Raw genomic sequence first — 22859 nt, forward strand, 5'->3', positions numbered from 1 at the left:
AGTCGTCTGAATATACTACCAATTTCACATAACTGTAAAAATGAATGCTTTAAAACTTAATTAAAAGACACATAAAAATTGAAAATAGCAGCAGTATTTTTCCTCCTCATTGTGGAAAGGAGCCCACTGGCTGGGAACACATATCCTGTGACTTTACTACTTTTTTATTTTATATTTGAAATGTAAAAGCCAACTAATGTAGCGCCTTGGATGAGTAGTACCCGAGTGACAGTCACCACTCTGCTGAAGGGACAATTTGCTGCTGCTGTTGCATTTTTTGAGGGCTTTGGGGTTGGTTTTTTGGTTTTTTTTGTTTCTTTGGTTGGTTGGTTTTCTGTTTGGTTTGCTTCTTTTAAGTAAGCCTTTTATAGAAGATGCCAGAAAGCACCACATCTCAAATGAACTCCAATCCTCTGTGATACATCCTGCCCACTCTGTACATATCCAAGAGCTGTGATTAACAATGAACACTGAGGGTTTCCCTCCCAGAAACATCTGTCTTATGTCCTAGATCTCTGCTCCACAAAATAGCCTTTATAACTCATATTTTTATGGATGGATGTGCAGCAGATGCACAGAGATGGCATATTAATTGGTATTTCAAAATTAGTACCTCTTATCTGAGCTGCAAATACTTTTTAAAATTATATAAAATCCCTAATAACTCAGGGGAGGGATCAGAAGCAGGAGCTGTGATCTAGTTCTGTTTATTTGTTGCCTGGCATTACATTAATCCAATCCTGACTGATGCCTTTCGGTGATTTTACAATTTAACTACAAAATCATAACAGGGGAATTGGCTCTAAGCTCTTATCCCTTATGGGTAGAAATACTGATTTGCATTAATGCAATGCTTGGATCTGGCCAGAAACAGCGTTAGGAGAAAAGGAGAAAAGAAAAAATGGAGCCTTTTCTATCCTCACACTGGTTTTGGAGAGACCTGGCAGACCAGGCTCCTTCCAGAGCCAGCCTGGAGGGAAAGTCCTGACCAGCTGTGACAGATTGGTGCTGCTGCTGTCCCAGAGCTGAGCAGGACAGGCAGGGATGGCAGATGGACCAAACCCACCCCCGAGGTTTTAAAATTAAGTTTTAAAACCTCTGCATTCTGCCACAGTGGCCCAAGGTCTCCCAGACCACCTCTCACACGGGGTACTGCCTGCCTTCATCCAGCCTGGGGCTGCCTTTCTGCCACGTCTTCATGGAGCCTCAGCGACCGATTTCAAATCACTGCAGAAAGCTTGATCTTCCCCCAGAATCTCCTTTTTTCCTGCCACAGCAAGGATGGTGGAGCTCCTCACCTTTCTGTATCCTGGCTGCCATACTTGACTCAACTTCCCTCCTACGATGATTCAGCTGAGGCGTGTTTAAATCTTGCCACGAGTTTACATAACTCCTTAGCGATCTGACTTTGATCCGAGCTCTTCATTCTCTCGAGTGCACCAGTCACCCTCGGTGTGCGGTACCCCGCGTCTCCCTGGGTACAGTGACCTCTCATGGACAGTTCTGGCTCAGCTGGGCGTGGGAGGAGAGGAACAGCGGTAGCAACAACAGATTTGAAACAAAATTCGTGTTAGGCCCAGATATTTTTTGCTGTTACAACGCAATGAGCCACCCCAGCGTCTCATCTAACAGAGAAAGAGTATTGTGCGACATTCCTTACTTTGGAATATAAAGTAAATGATATTTCAGACACCGAAAAATGCGTATTCACGCTGCACTGTAGCTGTGGCGTTCACCATCACTGATCAGCTGGGGGGTGGCGCTGAGCAGGGGAGGATCCGGCAGGCACGGACGCACAGAACGCTTTCCTTTCATCCCATTAGGTGTTGGAATGCCGAGCAGCCCGTTCCACGTCCCTGCCGGCGTGTCCCGGGGCTGCCCCGGGCTGTGCTGTGGCTGCGGGCGGGCCGCGCTGCATTATGACACACTGCGGATGGCGGGTGCGCCCACGGGCGGCGCCCGGGCACCGCAGCTGAGCGAGGCACACGGCAGAGCCCTCACAGCACCGCACCGGCTCCGGACAGCCACAGCACCTGCTCAGGGGCTGCCCTCCACTGCACACGGCTGAGGTGTCCACTGCTTCCACTAATTTCATTCTTAACGTTAAGCAGGGATTTAGCACGGCCTGCTTTTCTGATTTTTTTTTTTTTAATGTTTGTTTCAACTCATTGGGATTTAAGTTTCTGTATTTCTTCAGCCACCTGTGATTAGCAAAGGTAGGGAAAAAAAAACAAAACAAAAAACAAACAAACAACAACAAAAAACCAGCCACCAAAAGTAGCAAAACTCTTATACCTGCAAGTTTTTTATTGCAAAGGTAGAATCTGAAAGACCGCACCCATTTAAAGTCTGAGAACTCAACCATAAGAAACAAGACTATGGTGAAGGGAAAAAACATCTAAATCAATATTTCACCAGGACAGAGATTGATAATTCCTTTCTTTTCCTTTACCATTACCATAAATCTTGCTCACACAAAGTACAGCCCTACCACAGAGCATATTCCCTGTGCAGAACAGATGGATTGACAGATTATTGGCATCAATCTAAAAGAAAACCCTCCCACCAACACATACTAAATTCTGATGGCTAAAGAGTTCTGGGTTTGTGCTCAATTTGCCTGGATATGGGAAGGACCCTCTGAGAGCTTCCCTCAGCTTTTAATGTGATGTGAGGGTCCCTCCAAGATGGAAAAAAGGAGACTGACCTGACTGCAGGACAATTCCTGCTCTTATCAATGACAAGCAACACGGCTGGGAAGCAGTTTGACTTAATTAATTTTCTTTGAAAATTCTCAGGTCCTGTATGACTTGTGCAAAGTATCTCCAGAGGAAATATCACATCTTAGGTACAAAACAGCTGCAGTAATGTGTTACCTTGTACTAGAAATCCTCACCCTTCTGTGTGTCTCCAGGAGGAACAGAACATTCCATCTGCCAGCGGTCCAGCCAAGGTCACCAGGGCAATTCAGAAAGTGTCACAGCCTCCTCTGAGCAGGTGACACAGGTGGGAGTGACAGCCTGCTCCAGTTTCAGCCCCATTTCCATCACCCACCTTTGCAGCTTCCTCTCCCCCTGGTATTCCCAGCAGCAGTCCCTCCCTTCACATGTCCAAGAGATTCCCTCACTTCTGTCCCTCCTGCCCTGGCACACGGTGTGTGCACTGACCTGACTTCTCTGACTTGGCTCTGGCTGGGGAGGCTCCTCCTGACCTCTCTCTGCAGGAAACTGCTCCCTGAGGCTCCAAGGCTTACTGGGGTTCACTCCTGCTCCTCAGCAACTTCCAGTCAGTCCCTAAGCAGAAAGGATTTTTATTCAAGTCATTCTTGGGAACAACTTCCAGTAAGGAGTGAGACAAACAAGAAAACAACTCTAAAAGCAACGTTCAACAAAATCACTACAGAACCACACACCCCAGGCTGTCAAGATCCATCTGCCTCACTGCTCACTGCACCAGCTCAGCTGAAGTGACACATATGTAAGGCATCAAAATCTCTGTGCATTAATCAACTCAGAAAATTGTCTCATAGTCTCTAATAAGGCTAAACTTCAGCTTTTTCTAATGTATTAAATTGTACATTTACAATACTAGCAGCATTAGCCTACATTTTACTAATAATTAGACTGAACAACATAACATTACAGAGTAAAAGCTTGTGTACATGAATACTCACTCCATTGTTTAATAACCAAAAACTTTGGAAAACAAGAAAAACCCAGAGAACACTGTACACTCCATGAAAATAATTTTGCAGTTTATCTGCTTTCTACCAAAAGTAATATTTGAGTGGATTTTAACAATCACAATACATTAAAACCTGGGCTCCTTACATTTCATTGATTTTAAAACATATTGGAGTTTCTTAGAGCTATTCCTATTAGATGGATCCCTAGGTGGCATCCAAGGTAAGGAAGGGATGTAAGCACTTGAGCAAAAGGTGGGTAGGAAGTTGGAGACTGGTGCTTACTCAAAATGATGTCCTTGTGCTGCCAGCTGGGACGTGGAGCTTTACCTCCATCAGGTAAATGTTCAGGGAACTCCATTGCCCAGCCTCTGATGTGCTTACTCCCATCCACTCTGCTGCTTTCACTTCCCACAAAAAGTATCTATATCAGAATATTATCCAAAATATTAATTTAATTCCTTTCCTCTTTATTTTTGGCACTTAATTTGGGAGGCAGGGTAAAAGGGAGGGCAGGTGGGAAGTGAAGGGAAAGAAAAGTGGGAAGAGAGAAAACAACTATTTCAGAATGAACTTTCGCACAAAAGAATGGAATTACATTTGAAGACATCAGTTTCAGTGCACAGGAGAGATGACATTTTAAAATAACTTTATTTTTGATCCTCTTTCAAAATTATGATTTAACATTGTCAGAAATGAAATAAGAAACTTACCCAGCATATTTAGTTTTAAAAGCATTTAATGACATCGCATATATTTAACAGATAGGGTAAAAGTCTAGAGGTACAGTTCGATACAACTGAAAGCCAGTTCCAGTACTACTCTTGACTACAGGCCCAGTCATTGAAAGTTCATTCCTATTAAATGTAATTTTTGATTGTGCAGTAAGATGAAAATTTTTCATTACAATAGTTACAGTGACAGAAATGCACACTATGTATCAAAGAGCAAGGTAATGTAGCAAAATTATAACACACAGTGCTGCAGCTGACAAGCAAGTAACCATTTGAGTAACATTACTTTTCCAGTAAATGCTTCAGTTCCACTTTTACACTTATTGATGATTTTAAAGGGTTTATTATACATCTAGTCTTATTATACTTTGTACTAGAATTATCTGAAACATACAATATAATGTATTTCGGCAAAAAAAAAAAAAAAAAAAAAAAGAAATTACAGCTTATTTAAAACTGTACCAGCCTGTTAATCCATCTTGAACACCAACATTCTTATCTGTCGTACTCGATGCGGGGACGCTTCGGGTGGTGTTAAACAAACCTTGGGCTGTGAGTCAACCTGCACTCTGTTACAGCAAAGAGAACACACTACCATTTGAATTCCTGTTAGAATTGCTGGGGAAGGCTCTACTAGCCAGGACTCAGCATAACAACCTTAACTGGAAGTGAATGCCTTTGAGAAATTTGTACATTGGTTTCTCGTGTGCACAGTAGATTCGAAAGCACCGCTGCCTTGCATACCAATAGCACTAGGAGTGGGTTATTTTCCAAGACAGCCTCACAAAATTGAGGAACAGTTTAAATATTAAGATCTAATCTACATTAACTTCATTAAAAAAAAAAAACAAAACAAAACCAAAAAAAAAACCAAACAAAAACAAACCCCCAAAACCTGGTCCTCCCTCTCCTACAGAAGCTGCCCAATGCACCTCATACGTTTGTAACTTTAGATTCTTTTTTTTTGTTGGCTTTTTTTTATTTTAAAATGCTCTATAAATAAAAAAATGTCAATCACATTGAGGAACATGAGGCACAGAGAGTAACGTATTGGTTCTGAGCTCGCATGCTGGAATTCCACTGGAACGGTCAGAGAAGTGCAGTGTGTGGAGATGGAATTCACTTCTTTTTACCAAAAAGGCTGAATCTTTTCTCTTTGTCTTTCTCTTTGTCTTTCTCCCGCTTGCCAGGGCTGGACTCGCTGGTTATTGTGACACTGGCAGGCAGGGTCTGGGCACGGCTGGAGGCTGGAGTGCTCTGGGTGGTCGGGGACACTTCGATTTTGTCTGAAGAGATCGCTGATGTGATGGCCTGAATCCACGTGTTCATCTCCTCCTTCAAGAGCCCCAAAGGCACAGAACTGTTACAACCTGCACACCCCTCTGGCTCCCACAACAGTGCAATGGGGAATGGACACGGGTGGAAATGCAAGGAAAACCAGCCCAGCTCATCCCCCTGGCTGTGCCCCTCCACAGACGCCTCCCAGAGGCTGTACCTGAGCAGCCCTGGGCCTGTGCATCACCCACACATGACACAGACACGTTTTATGAAAAATCCTTTCCTTAGGATTTTTTCTCCTGAGAAGCTGAGAGGCCTCAGGAACAAAATGTAAACAATGATTATCTGCTGCTGTGGAATGCAACAGGTGCATCTGTGATTGGTCTCATGTGGTTGTTTCTAATTAATGGCCAATCACAGTCCAGCTGTCCGGACTGTCTCAGTCAGTCACAAGCCTTTGTTGTCATTCCTTTTCTATTCTTTGCTAGCCTTCTGATGAAATCCTTTCTTCTATTCTTTTAGTATAGTTTTAATATAATATATGTCATAAAATTATAAATCAAGCCTTCTGAAACATGGAGTCAACATTCTCGTCTCTTCCCTCATCCTCAAACCCCTGTGAACACTGTCACACACACAGAGTGCACAGCAGCTCTCAGCAGCTGCCTCTCCCCATGGCACAGCAGCACAGAGAGCACAGTAACAAACTGAGGAAAACACACTTACATCGTCTTTGGCTTGGAAGAGGTATTCGTTGCCATCGGTCAATCTGGAAAGAAAACACCATCACAAATTTAGCCCAGGAGTGGTCACAGGGCTTCAGCTCCTGCTTGTTTGGCTCCAGCACACGAGCAGCCCAAGGCACACAGGACTGCCCGTGCCAAATGCCCCCAACAACTTGCAGCCATGCACGCAGTAGCTCTGGGCTCTGGACATGCTCAGGGTGGTGCCCATGTTCCCATGTGGCTGCTGGCTCAGTATTTGCTCTTTCATCTTTTCTCCTTTGCAAAACACATTATCAAAGTTGACTCAATACTTGCAAAAGAAAAATGTCACAGGCAGCACCCAGAGTTTTCATGGCTCCTGTGAAATCCTGCAAAATTGTGCAGCTGCTCTGCTCTTTTAGCTGTGGTGGTGCTGCCTCAGGGTCCTGCTCTGAGTACCAGTGATGAGCAGCTGCCTCTCCTCACAGTGAACACCAGAGTCTCCCTTCTGTGTGACTCCTGTGCTGATTTTCCTCAGACAGTTTAAATAGTATCCATTTAACAATGTATGTGATGATACATAGAAATGCAAAAACAACTGAGTATCACCAGAACAAGCAGGAGCAGGAGGCAGGGGCAGCAGGAACTCTCCTGCAGGTTTCCCCATCTTGCTCAACAAAAATCAAGCATTTTAACAACTCTTTATGAAATGAAATTAAGGATTAAATAGTAAAATAGCAGTGCTTGAGTAAAGGAAATATCTACGTGCAAGTAACCAAGGGGCCTGATGCAGGTGATGGAGCCCTGGGAAAAAAGGGCAGCTGGTTTCTCTGCCTAACTTTGGATTTGGAACAGCATATACTTCCATTAGCAATTCAGAGAGGTTTAAAATAGTCAAAGGATGAATCACATAGCTGCAGGCCTGTCTTCAAGAAAGGTACATTTCCCTAAATATTTGCTATATATTTCCACATATATTTTCTGTAAAGCAAATTTTCCCCAGATAGGGATTCTCTGATCTTTAGAGGATTCCTGTACCAATATAAAATTACACCACCACCACCCCTGCTCTGCCAAAAAACCCCAAAACACCTGTGTTGGAATACATGACCCAATTAGTTTATAAAGTAAGTCTTCTTTGACAGGATTACCTCACAGCTGTGTAATGATAAATATTTTTTAACTGTTGGCACTAGAATAATGTTCAGTAAAACAAAGAGCTTCCCAAGGAAAAGCCTTTTTTTAAACTGTTGAGCAACAAGTCTTCACACATTTGAGTGAAATGCTCTGTAACTGTATGTTCCAGACCTGAATATGTGAGATGTGTTCAGCAGTCTCCTAAATTCATACTGAAAAAATTAAACAAGAGGTTTGATTTGGAAAAGAGCAGAACCACAATCACTGCTCTCCACTAGTTCCAGAGGGAGCAGCTGAAAAACCCAGCACTGTGAAATGCAGGCACACACATCTGGTCCTGTCCCAGATGAAAGTGCTCTGAGTACTGCAGCACTGTCCTGTGCTTGCTCGCTCTGATGAACAGACACAGCTCAGGGATAGAGAGAGCTTGCTCAGAAAAGCAGGGCTGCAGTTAGCATTCATGGTCAGCTCCTGGGCTGTGTGTCCCAGTGAACACACCCACCATGGCTTCCCCAAGGCTGGGCACTGCCCCAGGTGTACCTGAGCTTGAACACACCCACCATGGCTTCCCCAAGGGCTGGGCACTGCCCCAGGTGTACCTGAGCTTGAACACATGCTTCTTCTTTTTGTAATCGACCGCGACTTCGCAGACTGCGTCCTTCAAGCTGACGGGGATCTCGTTGTGGTAAGGGATGCCAGAAGCAGCAGCTTTTGAGTCCTTGTAGAAGCCCATCTCTTGGTTGTTTATGACACAGTACACGTTATGCCATGACCTTTGAGACATGGGAAACAACAAGAGCAGTTATAAATGCAATGCTCTCACCTGCAGAACTGGAGAAACCAAACGTCATTACTTCTGTAAGTTAATGGAGATTGGTTGGGTGAGGATGTGAATACAGCCTAAGCTGTCCCATGAACTGCAGACAAGGAATTCTTTCATGGAAACACAGCTTCAAGACAAAAGCCAAAGGGAACCAAGATTCCCAGAGCTCCCTGTGACAGCACATCAGCCTGTCCTCACAGTGGGAGGACTGTTTGGCAGACTGGGTACTTTGCTTTCTTGAGACAGAAAATGATTGACCTTTTAATGGCAGTACTCTGTTGAAGAAGGAATTCTCACTGTGCTGCAAAATGATGAATGGAATGGAATGGGCTGTGTGTGAAATCCTTGATTGACACAAATACTCTTAGTGGCATCATCCACCTCATTCTCTAATAGAACTGTGAAAATAAACAATTACTGGAAATAGGAATACCCAGACACTGGTACTGGTGGCTGTCACTGCCTCAAAGGTGTTGTCTGGTGTGAACAACTCCAGTGGCACAAAAATCCTGGTACTGCTGCGCTCACTTGAGACCTCAGCTCTGCCAAGTGTTTTGGCTCCTACCAAATCCCACAGATGTTGCTGCAGCTCAGCACTTGCTGTGAACATTTTCCTTGTCAGCCAAGTCATAAATCTAGTTTCAAAAGCTCTCATAAATCTAGTTTCAAAAGCTCTCTCAAGTCACAAAGGACTCCAGTCAGCTTTTTCAGCACAGACAAATCTCAAAGTTCTGCCTGTTTGAGACCTGCAGGACATTTCTTGGGAGTGGAACTGACTATGGTGCACCAATAGTCCTGTGTTCATGCTGAACAGATTACAGAGTAGGTGGAAAGTGGTAATGTGCAAATAGAAAATGTCAGAAGAATATGAACATTTCTAGACTTACACCTACGTGGTTTTCTTTTCTTGTGCTAACGTACAACTTGAGAGATCTGGAATCAAATCCCACTACTGCCACAAATCCGTAATGTGGAATGGGAAAGTCGTGGTATCTCTCTGCCTCAGTTTTCCACCTGACAAATGTGGCTAATGCTGTCTTTTGTACCAAATATCTCCAGACTGCAGCTCCCCATGTGCAGTGTCCAGCCCTACAGCAACAGGAGCCTGGGAGGTCTCTGGGAGCTGAGAGGAGCCTGGAGATGGTTCTGTGCCACCTTGGGCAGAGCCCTGGCTGCCCTGCCTGTGTTCCACATGGGCCACTGTACCTGCTGGAGGCCTTCTTGCTGTGTGTCTCCCACTCGTGCTTGCGGTGTAGGAAGCCCTCCATCTGGGCCGAGGGGATCTCCTGCGTTTTGGCCGGGAGGGTTGCAGCAGTCTGGGCCTGAACGCCGCTCTTGGCTTTGCGGTCGGACGTCGGGGAAGGAATGGGACTGGACTCTTTGGAACTCGTCCTCTGTTCTGCAGCTCCATTCACCATTTCGTTGGTTTCTGCAGTTTCTGCCACCTAGGAACAGTGGAGAACAGGTTCAGCCAGAAGCCCCCAGCACTGAGGCATTCTGCAGTTAATCTGTCTCCCTGCACAACGTGGCTGTGTATAAACTTTGCCTGGACAATGACACAGGCCAGTAAGTTCTTTCTCGCACTCCATGGAGACACAGGAGGCCAAGGAAATTAGAAGGTAGGAATGGATTAGTACCCATTTTATAGGTGGAGAGACGGGAAAATAAAATCAGCTGAACATCAGTGTGAATTTTACTGTGCTTTGCTCTGCTGGTCAATTCTTTTATATATTGTTATTCCTAGAATGAGAGCATTTAATTCTGTTGCTAAGTACTCAAATGTTTGGAACAGTAACAATCACACTTTCTGCAAACCTAGAGGAACGGTAGAAGTTATACACATCAGCCACCTTAAGTACATTTATGGCATTACTGGGGCATTAAAGGTCCATAAAAGGAATTAACTATGAGTCAGCAGAGAAAGATGTCACAATCGCCCAGGAGCATTTACAAAAATGTGTGCAATTGATTTGTTTCTGTAAAAGCTCCTTTCCCGCTTTCCCCGTTCCCCTAGTGACACAACAAAATCAAAACATGCAGAAATTAGAAAGATTACACCATGCATCTCCACCATCCCAGTTAGGATATTGGATCGTAAAGACAAGGGGAATGAGGTCACGTGTCAATTGATCGAGGTCTGGTTCAGACTGGCGTTATTAGGTGGATTGGATTTTGGTTAAAGGAACTGAAAACCACCACAGTCACACAGCATCACACAGCTATTTACCCCCAAACAAAGACAGAACCAAGGCCTTGCCCATCACTTGCTTTGTTGGTCGCGTTGCCTGGCGCACTGGGATCGATAGCCTAGAGAGCAGCCGTGTTTCCAGCAGCTCTCACTGGTCAAGCTGGCGACGTCTTCAGGAGCCATTCATCCAAAAATCATTTAAATTGGAATCCTAATGGCTATAAGCTTTTGAAATGCAGCTTGGTCCCAGTTTTTTTTTTTTGTTTTCTTGTACCGTTACTTTGACGTGTAGAGCCGTTGGTAGCAGCTCAGGAGTTACACAACCAGTGTGTAGTATTATTATTAGCAAGTTACTAAAGCTCAGTGCTGCTAATGCTCTAGTAGATTACAAACATTCTGGACTGGTTTTATGCAGACAAGCAGGTTTTTGTGAATGGCACAATAATTAGACATTCCTACTTCTGCACATGGCCTGGACAAATCAAAAGCAGCCAAATTATTATGCAACAAACTCAATTTTGCCACTGTTTGCTAGAACTTCTTACACCTGCCCAGTATCCATTATTGTGCCTCACACCTTGTACCTCACCATTGGCCTATAAAGATCTGAGTGTCAGCTTTCTCTGACCATGGGAAGGATTGGTTAACTGCCTTTAGCAACCTTAACCTCCAGAGTACAGACACTACTACACCCTTAAACAGGGAGAGAATCACAGCTCACATTGCACTTCAGTCAGATCTGGTTAACTCTGTCCCTAAACACACATAGCCTTACACTGCCTCTTCACAATTAGGATCAATCTAAGCCATCAACCCTCACCACTTGTACCCAAATCTCAAAGTATATCAAAAATGTTGCATTCAAGTGGGGGAGAGGGTAAATAGATGAGGCTGAGGTTTATCCAAACACAGCCAGAACAAAGGTAGTGGAATGAACAACCCTTGAGTCACCATTCATCACCCATGTCAACCACCCATGGCCAACAGAGCCCTTCAAGAACAAGGAGAGCTGTTTACACACCTTTCTGTCCAGCGACAGCTCCTGAACCTCAAACTCTGCTTTGCTGCCGGCTGGAGCCTTGTCTGAGGGACCTGACACCTCTTACCAGCACTGAGGAATCACACAGCCCACAGGAACTTATCTGCACAGCTTAAATAAACTCCCCAGAAGTACCTGCCCCTGCACTGACACAGAAAGCAGCACATTTGCTGGAGCAGTACCAGCCAGATGTGAAAACAGAACTGCTTTGGGGGTACCTAGAACCCCTAACCTGAGGTTAACCAAACCAGTTTCAAACCAGCAGCCACTGCACAGCTGCTTAACAGATTTTATGGGAAACAATATGGAACTCAGTGCTGCAACCCTATGACTTTGAGAAGTAACTGCCAACTTTAATTACATCATCAGTCCTGCACCTTCTACGTCAAATTCTACCAGTTGTAAAAGGGCTATGAAAAGCTTTTCTGACGCTCTTTCAGGTTTTATTTCCTTTCACGTGTTATCTACAATTAACAGAAAACAAGCAAAATAAATCATGAACAGCTCTGCAAAGGATGTGTCATGAAAATGGAGAGAAAACAGGAGCTGAACACACTTCAATGGAAACATGCGTGGGGCATGCGGAGACAACGCCACGGAGGACAAACAGCAACAGCAAACTCCTGTTACAACACAACAGGTCTCTGTACATGATACAGTTCTCTCAGTGGGGCCTGAGGGGTTAGTTGGAAGTGCTTTAGTGGCTACAGGCTACTCTGGAAATCTTTAAAGCAGGACTGGGACATGCAACAAGACAGGTGGTGACAATGACACAGGTGCCCCTTTGGATTTCGCAGTGCTTGAAGCAACATCTGCTCAGTTCATGGACTCAAGGCTCTGCCCCACAGCTGAAGAACCAGATTATTTGCCTGCTTCAGATGCAAAGAGATGCCAACCTCTAGGCTGTTCTGTCAAAAGGACCTTCCTAATGCCTTTAGCCAGACCCACAGGCTGCAATAAATAGGTGAAATCCTACTCTTCTAGTGCCTGAAATGATGACCTTAATTAATGACTTACTTTTTCTTCATCATCATGAAAGTGGAGTTTTTATGTAAGTGTATTACAAATACAAATTTAAAAAATTTATCTCTATAAATTCCTTCTACAGACTACTTTTTTCACCAAAATCCATGTGAAGGCTCTGCAGATGGTGGAGTCTGAAGCTACAGCTATCCTGCCCTGGGAACTGACACACTTTCGAGGCACAGGGCAGCCACCAGAGCATCCCCATAAATTCATATGGAATTTTAAAAAGCATTAAGAAGCTATATGTTGTTATCCTGACAAAAGAAAAAAAAAACAAAAAACAAAACATGCATCATGAAGTGGAAAGACAAAAGTACAGTTACTGAGGCACATCCTTTCAATCACAGCTCTCAGCTCACAAGCTCAGCCCACACAGAACAATCCAGCTGCACTGCTCAGCCAGTTGTCAGAAACCAAAATTCTGACCAACAGCAGCACATCTTGTGCCTCACTGACACAGCTCTGTACACCCAAGGTACTGCAACACAGGACTCCACAAACTGAGCTCGGAAGTTCTCATGGAAGACTGAAGTGCAGATGGCAAAGATGAACATGGAAATGCATCATGTAGCATGGCAATAAAATAAAATTCCAAAAGAAGCAAACAGGTGATGTATAAGGCTGTGCTAACCAACAAGATGATTATCTGGGATGTTCTTGAAGATCACCTCACATTCCCTGCACAACTGTAGAGAATTTATAAACATTAGAATGTACAACAGCTCACTTCAGGACTGAATGCTAAAGAAGAACCAAGAGGTTTTATTTCCAGAAAGAGAAAGGTGGAACTGCTGTGTACAGGGGAGCATTGGCAGAGTCTGTGTGCAGACTCAGATCTAACTAGGATGGGCTTCTTAAAGCCAAGCTTGTGCTGAAAGGCATTTCCTGCCAGAGCCCCGGGCTGGGACTCGTGTTTGCTCTGCAGCACTGCCTGATATGCACAGATCCCAGCCTGCCAGGAGCCTTTCCTGCACGGAATGTGACCCCAGAGAGCCAGGCTCAGCAACAAAGAGAAGTGTCCTTTCACTCAAAGCATTAACTGAAACAAGGAGGCTCTGCAGGAAGGGGGAGGGAGGGGAGCCAGATCCAGCTCCTGTGTTCCCTTAACTCCAGGGACATTTACTGGCATTGTTATGGCTACACGTGAGGATTCTTGGCATGCATCCTGACTCCACTGGGACACCCCTGTCAAGAAGGAGCAAGTAAGGCATGGAGCATTCAGCCTGCACCTATGTAAAATAAAGAGCTGGGATCTTGGACAGTGTATTTTATTTAGTTTGTAAAGGAAGCATCACATCCTCTCCCCAAGGGGTTACACCCTACTCTCATTTACATCCCTGCCTCTCTGGTGCCCAGAAATAGAACTGCTGTAGTGCCACCTGGACAGGACTGAGGCCAAATGGGGCCCCAACACAGCAAGATCACAACCCTGCATGAGGACTAAACTCCCAGATAAATCTAGATACTGGTTTTGAATGGTTTATTTCACGTTTATTTGTCTCTGCAGTCAATGAGTCCATTCTGCATGGAATGTTATACAAACTAACCTTAAGGCTTTTATTTGTCCACAGTCACACTCCCCCCCTCCCAGCCCTTCCTGCCCAGCTCACTCATGTGGATTATCTTTGGCCTGGTACATAACTCTTGCTAATGCAGCTGATTTAATAAAGTTGCCGTGCTGAGACCTGTTAGTATAACTCGATGCGTCATACCTGTCAGGTCCTAGTGCTCTTCTTCATTAGGATGTAATCTCATTACATCTCAATTACTCATTTAAAGGAGGCTTTCGCTGGAAAATCTTAATGCTATTAGCGACATGAAAAACTCACAGTAAATAACATGAAATAAATGTGTCACCTTCAAGCAACTGAGTGTCAGTGGGGAGATTCAAATAAACAAAGATTAAAGTGAAGCAAATATATGTCCAAGGGGCTGCTAATTAAATAAAAGTCAACTGATGGGAAGGAAGAGAAAAGCAGCAGGGAAATCTGAAGCCAAAAGATTAAACCAGTACCAGTAAACCATACTGAAAAAAGGTTTCTGTTGCTGCAAGTGATTCTGTGGCTCACAGTCCAGACCACGAGCGGTCATTGGCTGTCCGTTTGCTAATAAAGTTTTTGTAGTTTTGGTAGGTTTGGGAGCGGTAACTAACCCGTGGAGATTCCTGGTCTGAGGGCAAACCGTTTTGGGAAACTTGTTCTCCTTTTGTCCCATCCCTGTTGGAGAGAGGAAAAAGAAAAGAAATTGTGTAAGGTTCTTGGAAGTCAGTCACCTTGTTCAACAAAATGAGATTTTCTTACAGAATATTAATTTAAGAAATTCAAGTCTGTTCCTAAAATCCTCAGGTCAACTGAATAAATCCAGTGTGAAGTGAGATTTAACCAGACTACTGACAGTTACCTTACAAATAAACCTCCTCCTATCACATAAGCAATTTAATAAATGGTTTAAAATCTGTAAATGATGCTCATCAAAGGAAAAAGCCAAGTTGGTTCAGGAACTGCAGTTCATGCCCCAGAGGACAAAAGCAGCATTCTCACTTTTGGGCCAGGGATGCCTCAGCAGTGACAACTGGAAAATGGGAACTTGGCATGGAATTCAGGGGTTTGGGAGAGGTCCTATCCCCACAAACCACCAAGCCTTCTAACAAGGGTCATGTTACAAACCCATACAAGCTCCTCTCCTTTCACAGCACATTTTCAGCCCAAGGGTTCCCCAGGGGAAGTGCAGAGTCCAGCTCACCATTGCTGCTGGGAGTCTCCATCCTCTGCAACCTTGGGCTCCGGAGTGGGCGGCTGCCTCTTCCGCTCCTCCTCCTCTTGCTGCCGACGCACCTCCAGCAGCTCCAGCTGGGAGAGGAAACATTTCTTATTTAAAAACACTGCTCATTTCTGTGGGGTGTTCTAGAAACTAGCAACAACTCTGTATGTTTTCTGGAACATTACTGAAATTGAAGTGAATGGGGATAAAATTGGAAGGCATCAGGCCTTAAAAGAGTTTGTGGCACTGAATTTGTCAGGGAGGGCACAAGCATCAGAACCTCTGACAGCAGCTCTCCAGTGGCCATGTCTATTTTCCTACTCATCCTATTAGAACAGCACCCAGACAAACAAGAAAACAGCCCAAGTTATTAAAATATCCAAAAGTAACATCTTCTTGTCTGCTTGCCAAATGCAGAAATAAAATGTTTCCTGTCTGAATCCCTGAAATCACCCATCTCCATAAAACCAGCCTGATTTGTGAAGATGCTGAGAAACTCCAGTTCCTTTTGTCTGCAGCTGTGACACTCAGTGTGTGTGAAAACCCAGGCCACTTCAACTGTAGTGTCTAAAGCCAAATTGTTCTTCAAATATGGTAAAATGCTCTCCAAGCATCAATGACTGACACTGCAGCTGTGTTCAAATTGGAGTTTGGGGTTTCTTTTTCTCATTGTGTCTTCCTAGACGACAATATAGCCTTGCACTGGAGCAGTCACAACATAATAAACATCACTGTCACTGCCCCCTTCCCACCACTGTCATCTTTAACCAAAAATAACTGGCCAGCTAATACAGCAGAGGGCTGGAGCCAACTGTTCAGCTCTGAAATTTCCTTCTAGGTCATCACTCCCAGGCCTGAGACAGCTCCTGTTGACTCTTAAGGTCATTTATCATTTAAGCTTTTTCCTTGGAGGTTGTTGAGTTCCAATTAACCAGAGAGGGTTTTTATTACGGCTGGAAATAGGAAACTTCAGGCTCTGTGTGGCTGGCTAAGGTCAATCAACAAACAACCAAGAAATGGAAAACAAGTTGGTGATGCTGGGAGCTGTTCCAAAGCAGCAGGAATGGCCAGGGGGTTCAGACACTCACCGTGGTCAGTCTCTCCAGCGCTGCAAACCTCTCGTCCCAGGTGGCCGCGGATTTCTCAAACGCTTCGTGCCGCTTGATCAACTTCTCCACCTCGTCCACACTCTGCCCAATCTCACGGCTGGACAGGTAGGGCTCCTGGCCCAGCAGCCAGGCCTCAGCCACACTTGCATCTCTGGAGAACTGGTGCACCTCCAAAACTGAGCAGAGACAGCACAGATGTCAGTGCCATTAATGTCACAAAGATGAGCACTGTGGTAGCTTTGGGATTTATCTAAACCCAGCTCAGGGAACAAAGTACATGCACTTGGCTAAGTATTCCCCTGAGCTAAGTTCAATGAAACTGGTCACTGAAAAGACAGATATTTCTCCTATTGGCTTTGCATTTTGCAAATTTAGGGTGTTTTTTTGTTCTAATCTGGTGTAACCTACTATTTTCAGCATAGAAACTGGAATGTGACACCTGCAAATACAGTAGAGCTACTGTATCAAGTTTCAAGTTTGATCATACAGAGCAAGACCTTTGGTGGGGGTTTCTTGGTTTCAAATTCATTATTTAACAACAAACAGGTGTGAACCTTGCAGCTATTCCAGCACAAACACACTTCCAAGCACTGTAACAAAAGTGAGGAGCTGCAGGTTTTTTTCAATGCTCAGAAAGGCACAATGCAGAAAGTTAAATATGGCCCATCCCAAAAGAAATCCAAGGGTGTCCTTACTCAGTCTGAGCCACTCCCATCTGTCTTCCCATTTGTCAATCATTTCTTTTCTCTTTTCTGTCAGCTGCAGGAGCTTTTCCTTGATCTGGATGGAGAGCAGAGAGCAGGTCTGTTACACAAGCACCAGGCAGCAGTTCCCCCCAACCCTGCACTGACAGACACTGCACAAATTCCTCAGGAAGTGACTTCACCGTGCAAACAACAGCTGTTTTTCTCTTCCAAGTATAAATAAATGTGACATTTCCATTAAAATATCACATTTGCATAAGCATTCAGTGTCTGTTAAAAGCTACAGCACACAGAGTATTTGATAAAAGGGTGTAATGGGCAAACAAATGTAAATAGTGCAATCAGGCACTGAATCTTCTGCCCTTTTCCAGTGAATAATGCAAAATAATAATAATAATGCTGTTAGGACTGCTGCAGAAGCTCTCCCCTTCCTGAGAGGGAAGTGCCTAACAATGTTTGATTACCTTTCCTTCCCCAAAGGGAGGCAGGAGAAGCAAGGGCTGAGCCTCTATCCTGTGGCCTGGACACCTCAGAAAATAAATCAAGGCTTTCAGCAGCTGGATGTGGTTCTCTTAATATTCCTTGAATTTAGTCCCTACACAACAAACATTTTCCTGCTCATTCCCCTAGCAGGCCTCTCCACAGCATTCCATTTCCCCTGCAGGAAGTTCAGGCTGTCTCACAGCTGCCTCTGCCCTTGCTCAAGGAAGACACCTTTCCATCCCAGAGCCATTCTCTGCAGAATGGAATGCAGCAACTTCTTTGCATTTTGGGGGCTGAAAATGACACTTTAAATCTCAATGTCACCTCTGTTACCTACCTACCAGAGTGAAGCTATACCCTGATTTCCCAACAGCACATAAGTGCATTGTCCCTAAGGTGACACTTGTCATTACTCTGTGGGTGACACAGGGCAGGTTTCTCCCTTGTGAAGAACCCCCAGGAGCCCATGGCTGTGTGCAGGGAGCACGGTACCTCCTCAGATGCATAGTGTTTCCTGGCCAGCAGAGACTTGCCAAGCTCAATGCACGTAGTGAAGCTGTCATTTCGGGCATCAATTTCTGCTTTGATCCCCTGGTGATTGTTCATGAGCAGTTCCACAGATGAAACATCCCTAAAATGAGCAGAAACACAGATTTCAGATTCAACAGCTGCTACATTTCCAAACTGACCCACAATTCCATATGGAAAAAATTGATTCCTAGATTGTCTTTGTAGTTCAGGAAGCCTTTCCCAAGGAACAGCACCATTCTGGCCTGAATCAGAGATCAAATAACCCCGGTGTGAGACCAAGTCTCTCTGGGTACAATTTTCCATGGCAGTTATTCCAGCAACCACCCACCCACAGGAGGAAGTTGCTGCAGCAGCAGGCTCTGAAAGCCACTCTCAGTGATACAGAGGTTCCTCAGGTGAGCTGCAGCCTTGTCTCTGGGTGGAGAAGGATGCCTTGCCTTACCTTGGCTTTTCCTGGGCTTCTATCTGCCGGATAACATCTTCCATCCAGAGCATGAGGTCCCGAACCATGCTGAAGAAGCGGAATTTGTCTCCTGTGTCCACCAGCCTCACCCTGCGGCCCTCACAGGCATCCAGCAGTGCCTTCCACGCCTCCAGGACCTCGTTTTCCCTCTTCTGGATGTCATCAGCCTTGTCCCCAGCATAGGCAGCCTGGAGGCGCGCTGCATCCTCCTGCAGCTGCCGCACCTGCAGCAGGGTGGGACAGACACAGCCATGGTGGGTGTGTGACTCCTGAGTCACAGCTACAGGGACACTAATCTACTAATTCATCACCTGAGGGGCCTCCTAAAGTCACTGCAAATGGATTTGGTCTGTTCACACTAGAAAGGGCTGTGCTGTTAGTGAGCCAGCATTATCCCTCAGAGAACACTGGAGGGCCAAGGGACCCCCAAAATAGCAAAGATTTGCCAGTGCCTGAACTCCCTGTGAGAGACAGTGCCAAAAGCAAGTGTCTGTAACATGTCAGGGCAAATGGGGACCATTTTCATCATCTAATTCCCTTTCTCTCATACAAGAGACGAAAACACCTGGGAACTCAGTGTCCAAACCACTACTGCAGCTGATAGAGGTTATTTTTCAAAAATGTAGGTAATGACTTCAAAGAGAAGAAAGTGTGGAAATGTTAAGAATCCTCTACTATTAGAAATCTTTTCCTTTCAAACACTGTCTGGGGATGGCAAATGCTAATTCCTGACTGTTTTCCATATTTTGCAAGCCAGAAAACATTCCATTAGCTTTTATCTAATAATTAATATTTTTTAACATCAAATCAACAGCCTTCTACCTACAGGCACAGAGATCATGCCTCTCTCAAAATGATCCACCTTGGTGCTCTGGCTGCTTCACCCAGGAATTATCCTAAGTGCCTTCCCCACAGCTCTGTGCTGTGATTACATATTCCTTCACTTAGGTCTTGATTATAATTACCTTTTTGAGAGACTGGGACTGATGTTTTGTGAATGACTCCCATTTTCTGTATAAAATCTACAGCTTCTGAAAGTAAAAGACCTGGAAAAGCTACTGCTTGCTCTATCTCCTTTGTTTTAGTATAAATTACAACATAACAGAGAATTGGTTGGCAGCTGGGCCATAAAAGCTCTTTCCTGACCTACTGGGATAAATAAAGTCAGTTGTAATCCCTCTGTTCTTTAAGCAACTTGTTCTCTCCCCAAATTTTCCTTGTGGCAGCTGAATGTTGTATTTTGATTTAGAATGCCCCCTGTACTGTACGAGCAGCTGCCACCTTCTACTTGGCACAACTTAGCTTCAAAAGTTTCAGAATTAGATCAGGTTCGGATGCTTTTAAAAATCTTAGCCAGAACTGTGGATTTTAAATTCTCTTTTGCTCTCAGGATGCACCAAGAAAGGCCACATTTAATTCAGAATGCCCAGGTTCATAACCAAGACAGAAAGCCTCTGTGTAGGTCTTTGCCTCTCAGAAAGGAAAAATAAACCTGGCACAAAGGGTTTGATTGGGGCTTTTTGGTGTTTTTTAAAACAAACAAAAAAAAACAAACTAAACTGACCAACCAAAATAAAACCAAACCTCAAAAAGCCAACCAGGCTTATACATTCTTTCATATTTTGTACTTTAAATCAATACAGAAGCTCTCTGCCTTTCTCATTTCTTCTTCAGCCAAGGACAGGAAACGGAATAACATCCAACAACTGCCAACATGTTCAGAAGCCTGTGTACTTACAGATTGCTACTTTAGATATCAACTGAATGCAATGACAGAGCAGCAGCCAGACAGATTAGGAAAGGAGGCAGGTGAGGTTACTCCCACAGCACTACACGTGGGAAGCAGCTGGCAGCACTCTGTCCCCCAGCCACAGAGGGGCCAAGGGCAGCAGCAAACTCTGCAGCTCAGCTTCCCACACCCACAGTTCACCTGCCACACACCTGGGTGCCCAGGGCCTGGATATCGTGCTCAAACGTCGTGTGCATTCTCTGTAGTGTCTCCACTGTGTTTTGGTCTCTACCGAGCTCCTCGGGCAGTTTCTTGTGTTTGTCTTGGATTCGCCCCAAGATCTCCTTGGCATCGTGGTAAAATTTGTGCAGTTCATAAGAGGCTGCGAGGATTTGTGTTCTCGTGTCGATGAGCTCCAGCAGATCCGCCCAGGCCTCGTTGAGTCCGTCCTTCCACTCGGCGATGGTGGCGGCGTCCGAGTGGCCGGAGTTGATGAGCTCGTCGGCCATGTGGTTGACGGTGTCCACCCGCTCCTGCCCGATGTTCCCGGTGTCCCGGGCGAACTCCCGGAACCGCTCCTGCAGCATCTGCAAGGCACAGCAAGAGCCTCATGCGGCGCTGTGGCTACAGGAGAGCTGAGAGAGCCAAGGCACCCCTGTGAGCAGCACCAGAGAGGCCCTCCGAGGACTCACCGTGACGTGCTCGTAGTCCTGGCCCAGCTCGTGGGACCCTGCCACCACCTCCCTCTCGGCAATCCACTGCTCCAGGTCATCCACCTCGCGGTTGAGCTGGAACAGCCGGTGCCTCTCGTCCAGCTTGCCCCTCCTCTCCTCGGCCAGGTCCTTCAGGCCCGCATAGAGCTTGTCCACCTTGGACTGGCGCATGCTGATGCGCTCGCTGGAAAAGCAAAGAGCGCTGAGTCTGCACTGCCCTTGCAAGCAAAACCCAGTGGGGAAAAGTGCAGGGAATAAAATCCCTCGGGGTATTTAATCCACGGAATGCCCATCTGCTGCAGGCAGGAATTTGACTTGGATGTGTTGGACCAATCCTCTGCTAGCAGAGGTGACAGCAATAGCTGGGAACCTTGTCTGTCCTGCACTGTAAATCCCTGGCTTTAGAGAGGGGAGCTGGAATCCAGCTCTCCATCACACCAGTGTCTTCTCCCAAAGCTACAGGCAGGATCTGAGGCAGGGAGCAGTTCCTTCTCAGTTAAACTCTGCTTCAGAGTTCAGCAGCACTCATGGGTTTCTTATCCCTTAAAGCTCAGCATTTTCACAAGGGATGAATATTTCTACTTGCTGTATCTTTTGCCTCTATTTTGTCTGAGCCATACAGTGCTGTCAAAGTGCCTTCCATCTGCCTTGTGAAGCTGATGATGTTATTCCAGTACTCAGGCAGCTCAGCCAGGAAATGTGCTCTCATCAGAAGCATTCATGACCACAAGAGAGTGCTTTAGAGTTAAATAACAACCTTCTACCGGAGGCAGAGTGTGTCTGGCCTAGGCCACTGCCACCTTCCAGCCTGTGCAGGCTGAGCAGTTAAATACATCAGCCTCAGAGTGGAATCAGCTTTGGAGCTGAAGCTAGTGGAGAATTCAATCTGCTGAGCTGCAGCTCTTACAGCAAAATGGTTCATAAGCTTCCTGAGTTCTCCCTCAGGGAAAGCAATTTATGAAAAGTCAGATAAATTTACCAAAAGTAAAATGTTAATGTGCCCATGTTTAAAGCATCTGATTCCAGGCTCTGATTCTGCTGGAATCTCAAAGAGAAGAGGCAGATCTTGGGGAGCACTGCAGAAGGATTAATGGCAGTGACCTTCTCTGCTGGACATTGAAGTTGGTTGGAAGAGCAGATCTGGACCTTGGCCTGAGGACTGCTCTGCCTCTGTGCTGTTCAGCAGTGCTGCCAGGACCTGACACTGCAGCCTGCACAGGGGACAGGTCTCCAGGTGTCCAGAACCACCAGAAATCAGCAGCTGCACATACTGACCCTGTCTCTGGCCAAATCAGAGTGGTCCAGCTGACACCTTGAATTGAGTGAGGCTAAACTCCTCTTCCTCTGTATGAGCCTCTGAGTTTCTTACTCTCTGTGGTGCTCTTAGTGTGTCAGAACCACCCAAATGGACAGAATTCCTAAAAGAACTCATCAGCCAATTAAAAATGGCAGTTAATACCTTTCTGGGTGATTATCTGCCACCAAAGTTCTGCTGGTCTTTGAAAGCTGGTGCACAGTTTCAGCATAATCTTCTACAGCTTGTTCCAAAATCTGGTGTTTCTTCAGCATGGACACTGCACTCTGTTCATCCTGAAAGGGTGACAGAAAATGACAGCAAGAATTATAAGGAGCTGCTCCCAAGTACAGCTTGAAGAGAAGTCCTCCTGCCAATGGTATCGTTGATGTCACAGCAAATAGTACCCCCATAAAGCAAAATAATGAGTGAAATAGATAATGCATCCATCCCTCTGGGGTG

General features: G+C 45.3%; 1 protein-coding gene across 5 annotated transcripts in view; it reads right to left on the minus strand.

Annotated features, from left to right (window-relative positions):
* Nucleotides 1-4314: 4314 nt before the first annotated feature.
* SPTBN1 (spectrin beta, non-erythrocytic 1) overlaps nucleotides 4315-22859 on the minus strand; it is a 115977-nt gene continuing 97432 nt past the window's right edge. For all 5 annotated transcript variants that reach the window (XM_054290575.1, XM_054290576.1, XM_054290578.1 and 2 more), the window contains exons 24-36: nucleotides 22563-22693; nucleotides 21083-21287; nucleotides 20603-20977; nucleotides 18641-18885; nucleotides 18160-18298; nucleotides 17176-17260; nucleotides 16460-16656; nucleotides 15354-15460; nucleotides 14764-14827; nucleotides 9565-9803; nucleotides 8135-8308; nucleotides 6421-6463; nucleotides 4315-5751 (exon numbers count right to left, since the gene is read on the minus strand). In XM_054290575.1, the coding sequence (XP_054146550.1) occupies nucleotides 5536-5751; nucleotides 6421-6463; nucleotides 8135-8308; nucleotides 9565-9803; nucleotides 14764-14827; nucleotides 15354-15460; nucleotides 16460-16656; nucleotides 17176-17260; nucleotides 18160-18298; nucleotides 18641-18885; nucleotides 20603-20977; nucleotides 21083-21287; nucleotides 22563-22693 (2220 nt within the window). In that variant the 3' untranslated portion in view covers nucleotides 4315-5535. The remainder of the gene's footprint in view (nucleotides 5752-6420; nucleotides 6464-8134; nucleotides 8309-9564; nucleotides 9804-14763; nucleotides 14828-15353; nucleotides 15461-16459; nucleotides 16657-17175; nucleotides 17261-18159; nucleotides 18299-18640; nucleotides 18886-20602; nucleotides 20978-21082; nucleotides 21288-22562; nucleotides 22694-22859) is intronic.

The sequence above is a fragment of the Melozone crissalis genome, unplaced genomic scaffold, assembly GCF_028551555.1.
Source record: "Melozone crissalis strain CALT ecotype California unplaced genomic scaffold, PUWL_Pcris_2 ptg000081l_1, whole genome shotgun sequence".
Classification (NCBI taxonomy): domain Eukaryota; kingdom Metazoa; phylum Chordata; class Aves; order Passeriformes; family Passerellidae; genus Melozone; species Melozone crissalis.